Source organism: Echeneis naucrates, chromosome 5 (assembly GCF_900963305.1).
Source record: "Echeneis naucrates chromosome 5, fEcheNa1.1, whole genome shotgun sequence".
Taxonomy (NCBI): Eukaryota; Metazoa; Chordata; class Actinopteri; order Carangiformes; family Echeneidae; genus Echeneis; species Echeneis naucrates.
The window spans coordinates 13,127,921-13,140,252 of NC_042515.1; the positions used below are offsets into that span (position 1 = coordinate 13,127,921).

At 38.6% G+C, this 12,332-nt stretch overlaps 1 protein-coding gene across 1 annotated transcript in view; it reads left to right on the forward strand.

Moving 5' to 3' along the window:
• srgap3 (SLIT-ROBO Rho GTPase activating protein 3) overlaps window positions 1-3,903 on the forward strand; it is a 52,035-nt gene extending 48,132 nt beyond the window's left edge. Inside the window, exon 23 of the mRNA XM_029502127.1 lies at window positions 258-3,903. Coding sequence (XP_029357987.1) covers window positions 258-701 — 444 coding nt within the window. The 3' untranslated portion in view covers window positions 702-3,903. The remainder of the gene's footprint in view (window positions 1-257) is intronic.
• Window positions 3,904-12,332: the final 8,429 nt, after the last annotated feature.

Genomic DNA, 12,332 nt, shown 5'->3' on the forward strand with positions numbered 1-12,332 from the left:
TGTACTTAGGCACAATGATAACAATGTGATGATAACAGATTCTTACAGACAACATAAACACATTTCAAAAGTGAGCTGATTCTATTTCATTTTAAACTAGTGTTGACTGAAACCCATATGTACCTAAAACTGTAGGTGCGTGCTTTATCAGTGTGGTACTTTTTGTGAAATGTTATATGTCTCACTGTTTGATATCCTCTGCTGACCTGCCCGTTATTATTATTCTGTTCTTTTCATCTTTATCTCTATACTACAAGGACATAGAGAAGACTATGACTACAGCGCTCCATGAGCTGCGTGAACTGGAACGTCAGAATACGGTTAAACAGGCTCCTGATGTGGTCCTGGACACCCTGGAGCCCATGAAGAACCCAGTTAGCTCTGAGCCCGGCAGTCCACTGCATACTATTATGATCCGCGATCCAGATGCAGCCATGCGTCGCAGCAGCAGCTCCACCTCTGAGATGATGACCACTTTCAAACCTGCTCTCTCCGCCCGCCTGGCCGGGTCTCAGTTACGCCCCCCGCCCATGAGACCGGTGCGCCCTCCTCCAACACAGCACCGCTCGAGTAGCTCCAGCTCTTCAGGAGTCGGCAGCCCTGCTGTAACTCCCACTGAGAAAATGTTTCCTAGTAACAATTCAGCTACTGGCTCGAATATGAATACGTCCAGTGATGGGGATAAGTCTGGTACCATGTAGCAAAGGTGGAATTTACTAATGAGAGGGTTGTAACGTTTTCCAAGTGAGGGAGAAGCTTTGAAAATGGGTGCTGATGTGTGAGGAGCAGATACAGATATTTTCTGTCAGACTTAATTAATATATTCAGGAAGCTCCTGGAGCAAGCCTACAGTAAGTTACCATAGTGATAAAGTGGTGGAAGGAGGTGTGAGGGCATGAAGCTTGAACCTCTTTGGAACTTGATTTAACTACAGTAAACATCTCTAGGAATATGTGTGTTTCAGTTTTACCTCAATTTCAACAACAATCTGTGGCCATGTTCTTGTTTCAGAGATACATTGAATGCAAGTGAAGCAATACTTGTGAAATTAGTTTCTACGCTGTCCAGCTGATGCTCCATTCACTTGCTAATGTGAATGAAGCACTTCATCTGGACAAGCGTACACATTCAGGCAAAAATAGAGTGTCTATCTATCACTGAGGTCATAGGCCTTACGGCTGTACATATAAACTTACTTGAAGTTGATCTGAGTTCTGTTTGTACTATAATTCAGTGGCTGTTCCGCAAAGTAATAACATAGTGACATTATATTCTTCTGCATGCAGGGTTTAGAGGATATAAAGGAAACATTAAAGATGTTATTTGCAATGATGCAGAGTTTTCTCATGGGCTCATGGTAAACAAAAAATGATTAGTTTGAAACACAATGAATAAACGTTGCACACCCATATCCATGACAAGGTAATAAATTAGGACGTTACAGTGTTATATTTCAATGATATTATGTATGTGGCAATTGATACTATAGATGTTGTACCTGGAATCAATCCTATTTACTGCTAAAGATAAGAACCTCCTGGTATGAAGATGATCTCTGAAGTCTTAGATGCACCTAATCAGGACTTCATCACCGTCATGTGCAGTGAGCATGGGCCATGTTATTTTCTACTTCCTGCAGAAAACTAATGCATCAGCTAATGTAGGAATCCTGTGGTAAACTTGTACATAATATATAGGTAGTACTTTTTTAAGTGTTAATCTTGTACAGGCTAATACAAAAAAAAGGTAAATGGTTAATGTGAATGGCACTTGTAAAAAAAAAAAAAACAAAAAACCACATAGACCACATTTTTATCATGTTTAGTAAACGGCAAACATGTTCTTTTGTTGGATAAAATATAGTTCAGATCATTTACTGTGTACTGTGTGTTTAGAGTGCATTTGGCAGTTGTACTGTAGAAATTTGATTGCTTTTGAACGGTTTCTCCACTATGTTTTTTGGCACACTTGATAAGTTTCTGACAGGGCATAAAACCTGAACTTCTTTCTGCTGAAGGCTGACTTGGGTGATTTTTATTATTATATAAGAAAGATCGAAAAGTGCCCTCTGACAGTTCCTCTTTCAAATTTAACATGTGATCCTCACCCCGAGGGGGCCTGAGAGTAGATGTTGTGACATTCTATTATCAAAGCTGTTTCCTTCCGTTCTGCTTTTATCTTATCTTTGGTGATAGATACAGTTATGTTTTGAATGTAGTCTATTTCTGGTTCCATTGAAAGAAAACTGAAGAAGAGTATTTCTGTTTATAGTTACTGTCATTCTCACAGCTCTATTCCAGAGACTTTGTTACACGCACCCTTTGAAGCTTGCTCTGTTCTGCATGCATTGCGCTGTAATGACTGACTCATATTATGCAGCAGTTAAACGATGGCTGTACGTGGTGCCTTGCCTTGGTAAAATGCACAAATAATTTTAGTATTGGAACATTTTTTTTTTTTTTTTCCAAGAAATGCGCCTTAATATTTACAGGGGTTGGGAATGATGAACTAATCTGCTTGTGGTAATTGAAGGGAAAGAGAACTAACAATGCTTGATTCAGCAAAAGGAAACTACAACGTTAAGCATGTCAACCAGGAACTGACCCCAGCTGCAACCTCTGCAGTCAGTCTGTACGTTCTGCAGTGTCACAGAGATACATGCTGAAAACCGAAAGCGTGGTGCTTGTGGTCGTTGCATCGTATGCTTATTTATTTGTCATTGGCAGGTATATAAATGTACAGGGTGGGAGAATCTTTGAGAGCAGAGCGCTCCTACAGCCAAAAAGAGATAATACAGCATTTAAATTCATACAGCGCAGTCACACCCTCTGCTGGGTCCTGATAGTATTGCTTGACATACAGTAGTGACCCAGCGGACACTGTCGCCTCGTGGGCATTATGACTGTGATCTGGGACTCAACAATGGCTCGGTTCACCCACATAGTTTGTTTTATCTGTCAGGTTTTTGCACCTGTTGAAATCTATGAAGATAAAATTTGTTTATTGAAAGATGAAGAAAGCACACAATTTCAAAAAAAAATATGAACTTATCATTATATTTAACTAGACTGTTTTGGTTTTTTTAATTTATAGGGTGTAAGTAGAGAAGAAAATTTGAGTGCCTTTTGTGCACAATATCGGTTTTTATTGGACTTTTGTATTTACTTTTTTATTTGTAATATGTTGTCTTATTAGTTGCCACGTTTATCATGAACTAATGTTACTTTTTTATCTTTGCTTTCTATTGATAATAACTCATCAGACCACCATAAGGAGTACGATATCCTCACTTGAATCACACAATTTCCATTAATTGCTCGTCTGTGCTTGGGTGATCCCATGGGAATAGGAGAACTACTGTAAACACAATCTACTGGCAAAGTTCAGTAGAATCATCTCAGAATATATTTTTTTTGTGTGTGTGTGTGTTTTTGTTTTCCCTGTGAACTGCCTGTGCTGTGGTTGAGCCGTAACTCTTGTCATTTAGCTTCTTCCCTTTCAAAAAAAAAAATCATTCCATTATTATTGGAAAGAGCAGGACTGAGGTGGGACTTCTATCTGTGGAGGTTAGGGGGCACTTGTTGCACTCTCGTTTTCCCTACATGTGATGTGACACTTTCTTTCCAGGAGTGAATGCTAAAAAGGGTAACACTGTTTGTCTGCTGACATGAGACAACATTAGGTTGACATTCAAAAAGAACACTGCAGCGAGGGAGCGGGCTGAACGCCTGTCACGCTGTGGGAACCGGAGTGTGAGTTGCTGTCACACTGTTTACCTTCTCTTTACTTGTTTGTCTAGTGATGCTGTCTGTTGATGACTGTCTGGTTGGTTGAAACCCTGTGATGTGTTGTACACCATACCACTGACTGGATGTTGAAAACCCCTGCGTCCAAATAAAACCATTACTGCTCTGTGTTCCGGATATTATGAATGATTTGTCTCTAAGGGTTGTTTTTTTTTTTTTTTTTTTTTTTTTTGAGGTAGCCAAGGATACAGTTGTATGGAAAAGATGAACAACATCAGAAGAACCTTAATTAGTCAGCTTTTAGTTTATTTGTTACTATAATTAAACGTGTCTGCCTTACTTGAATGCTACTTTATACTTGTATAAAGTTTAATATTGTACTGTATTAATATTCATTATAGTTATAAGACAGCTTTTACTCGTTATTTTGTTGTCTTAAATTATGCAGGACACTGCTGTTGGTCATCTTCTATGACAAACTGTTCGAGATCATCGAGATCAGACCCAAATGTCTATAATCTGTTGGAAGTAGCTCATTAGGAATGCTGCTTCCTGACTGATGAAATAATAAAATGAGTCCTTATCGTGCTGCTATACATTATATGCGCAACACCACAACCACACAGGCCATTTTCTAAATAACAAGTACTTTTTTTGACATTTTGAGACAATTTTCTTCGAGTAAAGATATTATTTCAGTTCTTTTTTCTCTCTCTCGGGGGAAATATATTTGTTCAGGTGATATTTACCCCCCCAAACCAAATACAGCACAGAATATACCTTCCTTTTAACTTCAATGACTGTGGTAAAGGGAAACCTGATTTAAACAGAGGAGTTACAAAGTAATGTGAATAACATTAAATGACTGCTTCCCCTGAGACACAGTCTGTAGTTCACTCTGTAGCCACATGATGGAGGAACTGCAGCAGAGAAGGTGTGCAGTGGACATGATGGAAACTTCTGTTCGATGTGCAGTCAGCAATGGGAGTCACTGTTGTAGTGACAATGATATGCGGAGAACAGAGTTTTGCATAAATTAGGGGACAGCGTCTGAAATTAGTTTTCTAGTATATATTGGGCAGGATTTGTTAGACTAGCAACTTACACTGATAGCACTAAAACATAATTCAATTTGACCCATCTGAAAAAATTCCAGTTTGACAAAGCCAAGTCAAACTGTATCCATTACTTTTACTGGTCTGGAAATTCCAGAGTCACTTATTGAAATCTACAGCATGTGTCACATTAAAGTGACATAATTTTCTAAACTAACTCAGGAACCACAGCAAACGTAATTTTAAGCCACAGTAATTAATTTGATATTGTCTATTGTGTGTGAGAAATGAAAGAGAGTATCAGCTGACAGCATGCATCATTATCGTCGCTAAACACAACTGAGAACCTTTAAAGTGACAACCAACAAATTAATCTGCAGTTCTCTCCTCTGGCATGGGAGTCATTTTTCATAACTCTCTTGTAAATAAGGAATCCGTCATCTGTGAAGAACAGATGCTACTGCTGGTTTGAAAAATAACTTGCATAAGACCTCTCCTGTGTAACATCAGTTTGTTTTTGCTCTCATTTTTATCTAATGCTCTTGTTCTCTCTCTCTACCCCCCTTCCTGTGTCTTTCTTGCACTCTGCCTCTCCCCCTTCTCTTTCTTTGCGAGAGTCATTATAACTTCCTGTTTTAACTCACACCTTCCCTGCCTTCAGCTTAGCTACGTCTCAATAATTAGTTGCGAAGCAGGTACACTCTTTGACTGATATCCCTGGAGGTGTATTGATTAGTCTCACATTCATTTTCATAATCAGAATAAAACAATGTAAACAAATGCCAGTCATGTTTTGTTTACTCCAAGCTTTTCCATATTATGTAAATAACTTTTTCTGCAGAAATAGCAACCAGGTCAATTACCATAGAGAGTGCTCAGTTTTACATTTTTACCTGCTGGCCCACATAATTTATGATAGCATAATGCATATGATTTGCTGTTAAATAAGCTATCAATTGCATTTGGAGCAGCCAAGAGCTGGGTCAGGGTGGCTGTACAAGAATGCTTGAAAGTTGAAATGAATTTCATTTTGTGTTGCAGAGAAAATAAGTTGAACTTTGTATGAGGAGAGGCATGATGACTGTCTGTCTGTCCAGTCCCTTAAGTATCCTAGAACTTCACAACAATTTAGAGAAGATAATACTTCCTGCATGCTGCTGTTTTCCGTCAAGGCCATACTTTGCTTGAAAATGGAAACTATTGCTTCATTACAAATATACTCATATTATTATCCAAGAAATATCTCCCTCTCCGTTTTTCAGATTTGCTACATTGGCCTTGCACTGCCTTATTAGGATGGTAGTCCTTATCACAATATGATTTCATGTGACAATATACTTATTTATGTTTGGTATCAGCATTTAGGCCGAACCCTCATCCCCCAAATATTGCAGGTGTACAGGTTTAAGTGCTTTGCTCAATGATTCTTTGCCAATATGCAAAAACTTTGGTGGAACCAAACAAGTTTCCATTTGACAAAAAGGCCAGAACAGATCAAGATGCTGCTGGCAGAGAGATTTTTTTTTCTATGAAAAGATGTGAAGCGTTTTAATGTTTCTTTTTTTTCTGTCTCAGTGTGTCAAACAGGATAGCCCTAAAATACTTTTTGCTGTTGGGGGCAATCAATAAGTTTTGCTTGGATTCATTTAAAAATTTCTGAACTCTCATAGGGATCTTTTTTGTTGATTTTTATTGGTAAAACAAAGTATATTGTGACTTGCTTCTCAAGCATAGATAGATAGAAACAAATAAAAATTGAATTTATATGGTGGTTACTGAATTCTGTGACATTTAGAGCTGTGCCTGTATCTTTGATGTGCAGACATGCCGCAGGGAAGAACTGAAACCCGTAGAAGCAGAGTAAGTGACTCACACAAACCACACCAAATATTCATGACAATGCATGCACATACAATATCAGTACAAATAACTCCTGATCACGTGTCACCAGAAAAAAGAAAAAAAAATCACTTACACATGGGATGAGGAAAGTATTGGTATATGCCCAAGAAGCACAAGAACTTAGATAGCACATTCTGGCTCAAGCTTATCACTTATTTACATTCACAAGGTTTGTGCAGTAGATGCTTCCCAAGTGCAGGTAGAAGGTGAGTAAGTGAGTGAATGTGATTAGGTGCAGTTAGTTTCCATCGCAATTGGTTTAATCTCTGATTGACTATTTATTTTATTCACGAAGGCTGCAGCTAATATTCCCAGAGAGCAGGCCAATTAAATAATCTGCATCCACTAATTCATAGGTTTCATATCCCAGTTCAGGTAACTGGTTGACAGTGGATTTAACATAATTATAATTACATCCATCATGGCTTGTGCTGTGTACATGAACAAACACTGCCACAATTATGTTATAATGACAGTAGTTTTTTTTTTTTTTTTCAAAAACTAATGTCCTTATGGTGGACTGAGACAAGGTTAAGTGAAATGACAGATTACATTACTGTTTGTTTTACTCTGCTCCATATTCTTGAGACTCGTGGTTTGGAATTGGAAATGCTAAAGGGGTTTCCTTTCCTGTTCTATTGCTAACTGCTAATTCAAATTGAAACCCGATTTCAGCCATTTTGAGACAAAGCACACATAAGTAATTAAAAATGTATCAAGGCCAGAGCTCCGTCATCAATATCTTCAAGGACAAGGCCATTGTCTTAACAATGTCTTACCAATGAGTAAGATGAGGCCATTGTTTAACAGCAGACACAACCCCAGCTTCATCTGTCTGCTGTCATTTCCAAGAGCTACAAGCATTGTTAAGATCCCAGAGCAGTCCTGCCCCGTGCAAAGGTTAACACAGGGCTGGATTCCTCACCTGCTCAGGGCCTCATTAGACAGACATAGACCTGTGGGGAATAGATAACAGCGTAACGCTGATAAGACAAAGCGGCATGTATGTCACTGTGCTTTGTGCTTTGTATTTTTCAGACGAATACACATCGAGGATCATGCAGTTAATCCAAAAGGACCTTAAGTTTCAACCTGTGGACTTTCTTTTGCGATGTTACAGTATATCCCTGTCTTAATGTTCTCCTTTTTGGCTGAGCTGATTAGAGCCTGTTTTTCCCTGGGCACAAGGAAGCTGATGACTATTCTGCGGTGATCTGTCCTGTGTTTACTGGTTAGTCAGCTGCAAGTGAAAAACTGTCCTCACTGTCTGTACTAGCATACTTTCATTATGTGAACCATATGTCAAACCAGCAACACGCAACCACAAAGCTACATGATATCATAAATGCAAAGCCTCAGTTACAGTGTCTTTAATGCATTTCTTATGAATGATGTATTTATGCATGTGTATGTTTTAATTCACATCAAAGTGCTACATCTGCTACGCTTAACTGGAGATAAGCTGAACAAGATTTCCACACAGCTGTTTCCGTCATGTAACATGTTACTTCACAGATGCCCCACTGGCACGTGGTTCTGCATAAGAGCAGCGGTCTGATTAGGTTTTTCGACCTGACATCATATGAGCCCACCCTAAAATGATATAATATGCGACAACTGAGATAGAGTTGTCCTCAGCTCAGAAATGTGTTATGGAAGACGATTATTATAAAAGGGCACAAAGTTGACACCTTCAGTACACAAACATGAAATTAAATGTTTTAATGCATAAGGAGAGAGCTTTTGGATGAAAAATATTTGTAATGTGCAAAATATGACGGGACATCGCATCTAGCCCACCTATACAGGTGCCCTGCCCTGCGCCATCTGTGGGCCAGCAGCATCGCTCTCGCCTTTCCTTCCTTCCTCAAGACAAGAGGGAAGAAGGAAAGGGGAAGAGAGTTGGGCGGATGGCTAAACTGGTGTTTCGTTGATTTATGCCCACAACACCTTGGGGGCCCAGGTGAACTGCATGTTGAAGTTCCTCAACCTCCACAGGGCCCTTTTGAGAGATGCTATCTCTTTCAGGTGTCTGTTTTCCTTTGGTTGGGTGTTGGTGCTGGCTTTTGGCTCTTCCTTTTTGAAAACACTGAGCACGTACACTACCCGTCAAAAGTTTGGACACGCTTTCCTCTTCATTTGAATGAAAAAGTGTGTCCAAACTTTTGACTGGTAGTGTACGTTCCAGATGATGGATGACATGGCTTTAAACTTCTTCCCCACATTTCCTGTCAAGGTTGCCTTCAGTACCCGGTTCACATTGCAAACATCTCCCACTCCTTCCAGACCACTCCTGTGCCAGTGACCTGTCTTGGTCGTCAGGTCTTCCAAGTATCCTCTGGCACATCAGTGATGCTGCTCCTGTCCCCCTGACCGTCATGTATCTGGAGATTCCAGGAACTGTGGAGAAAATATTTTCATTTTCTGATGCCCTGGACTTTTAAATGTAAAAGAATTTTTGTAAAAATTGAATGGAACATTTTTGTGTAGCACATGCAGCAGAATATTATTTATGTATGTCCCTGGACATAAATTGAGTGGTCTTTAATGTTTACTAAATCACAATGCCTGCCTGCTTTTAATGGATGCCCTTAATCGTTGGAAAATAACTTGAGCTCAATTGTCACTTCTGTTCTCGCAGTAGCAGGTGTCAGTACAACAAAATTATGTATTAGTGCCGTCCCTGAAAATTCATTTGTTTATTTTATCTCTATAATGACGATGTGAAGGGAGAGTCAGAAAAACCAATAAAAAAAAAAAGAAGAAGAAAGTCAATTTAGTTAAAAAAATGACAGAAATACAGAATCAGCTTTACAATTCTGCACTGAAAAGTGCTATTCAAAAATTCCACTATGAAATGACCACCAAATAAAATAACTGGTAATACGTTTAAATGGTAACATTATTCCTGAAAACCTGAGAGAGTCTTGCAGCCATTTGGTACATCATGTCATCTTGCTAACATAACTATGTCCTTACTACTTGACTGAGCACCAAAGAAAAAAAAAGAAAAAAATCCCAGTTTCCAGCTAAATGCTGGGAGATTGGTCAGCGGACTCATACATGCTGCAGATGAGCATGTATGAGTTAATGTGTTTGTGTGAAATAAGCTGGAATTCTGCGTGTGTGATAAAAACGCAGACAGAAGTCCATTTATTGTGGTGTGTTGAAGTAGGTCAGTGGAGGCATTTTGCCGATGCAGGTCCAGAGAATTCAGAGCATCGACCATATCTTTTGTGTTTCGGTAACTGAGGATAAATGGAGCAACTGAGCATTAAAAACACACACACACACACATACACGCACGCACAAACCCATACAACTGAAGGAATTATACAAAACAAAGACAATCAATTAGTGAAAAGCAAAGCTGGGTACTATCTTTGGCCGCATGAGTTCGATTAATCCGACCGAACACAGCAAGCTGAAATAGGGTAGACTGGCATTAAGGTTTACAATTTCATCGATGCCTGAAACTTTCCTTCATTCTAAGTCTAAAGTAAAAATAAATAAATAAATAAATAAAATAAAATTCTAATTATCTGCTCCTCTTGTCTACAGGGAACCATGGTTACCAAATTATTTTGTGAAACTATGGCGACCATATAGATACTTCGTAATGGCTTAACCGGCCTAAAGCTATAGGGGTGGCATCTGTTGAACCGGCAGGAAAAATCTAATTACCGCACATAAATGCCTCTGGATATCTATGTGGTTGAATAATTACGTTCAGGCACACAGCTGACATGGCTCAACATAAATACATTTGCATGATGACCATGTTTAAAGATAATGGGGACATTCTTTCTGCTAATATTTCTTCAAGTAAAGAAATAGTTGCTCCTCCATCATTCGAATATCAGTATAATACACTTACATCACTACTCACAACAACACTTGTGGTACAGTACAACCTAGATGAGGTAGGCAGAAAAGGCTTAGATTGTTTAGTAAGTGCTGCTGGCACTTTCATGTTTGACAGAGTACCATGTCTTTATTTAGTCTCATAAGTTGTGTAGTCATACAACGTTGAAGGTCAAAATCTGAATGTAAACAAAAAGGTTGCCCCACTTGGTGAATATCATATGGGAATTTGTCACACCCCGCCAATTCTATCAATGTATTAAGAAGTGTTTAAATTATATGAGTAGGATTACAACAACCCAAGCAACACAAGCCTTTTAGGAATTTTATTCTGGTGCAACGCACAGAAATGCTCATCAATTCAATTCAAATATTTCCTAAATATGCCTGAATACATGGTCTTTTATCTGAGTGGGCTTTTAAGGTGTGGGCAGTCTCAACAGAAACATGATGTGACCAACATAAGCAGGGTTGATATGAGCTATATGACCATGCAAATATTATAATGCACACACTCTCAGATAACTAATTAAGATGCTTATTGTGTTGGATATAAGCACATCAGACAGCAGGAATACGCTAGCTCTTTGTACCACACATCATTTAAGAAATGTCTCTTTATATACGCTGTTTTTACCCTCAAAGTCAGCATTCATCTGGGGGCTCATTTTTATCTGCAGAACATTTACTTTGTAATTCCTGTCTGTCATTCTTAAAGTAAGGTTTGCTGAGGAAAGTAATTTTTTTTCTGTTCATGCTCTGCTGTGGGTACAATACAGCCATTACTGAAGTAAAGGATGTAAAGTAAAACACAATTTCAGAATAAAATAGCAGGGCTGGCAGGACACTTTCTTCCTCCATTTAGTAATTTTAGCATGTTGAGAGATGTTAAACTACCTTCTGTGAACTCATTCAATCAGGAGTAAAAATCTGCCAACATTTTGAAATTATTTAAGTGCACAGCAATCACAGAGTCTATTTTTTCTATTTCTCTAAGCTGGGCTTCAAAAGCCGGATGAACATATATAAGAAGCAAGATTATCAGTGCATATATTTTTACTCTAGGGAGAAATCGGATGCTATGTCTCAAGTTGGCTGTAATTTTTTCAGGTTGGTCAGATGAACTTATTTGGGAGTATCTCTGTGAGCAACTTTAATTTTATTTCATTTGCTTTTGAGCTTTTAACATTCACACAGGGAGAACAATCAAAGTCTCCACAGAAAGGTCCCAGACCTGGGAACAGAAGCTTGTTGTTGTGGGGCAACATTGCTAACCACTATAATGCAGTGCCGCCCCCACAACCTTTTCAGTAGGTAACTAAGTTATTGTACTAGTAAATGCTTAGCTATAGCTATATTATGTGTTTTTGACTGTATGAATTGTGGCTATAATGATACTTATCTTATTATAATAATTTTCTCACATAATTTCTCTTTCTACAAACTACTGTTTTGTCAAAATGTTTGATTTGAAGCTTACTTCATATTTTCAAAGATGATGCTCAGTGATTATCCTCTGCCTAAATCTTTTAAGTTGGCTGGTTTCATCAAATTTTAAAGCAATGCCACCTTTTCTAGATTAGCTGTCAAAGCACTACTGGGCATTTTTCATCTTCAAGCCAAGCTGTTATGGTTACCCTTCAATGCCTTAAATGTGTAGAGACCACAAGGTAAGGCTTTCCTGACTCAGAACCTGAAAACGACTGTCAAAGCTCCTTGCTTTAACATCTTGGAACTGCATTTATAATATTTTTTCATGCTTAAA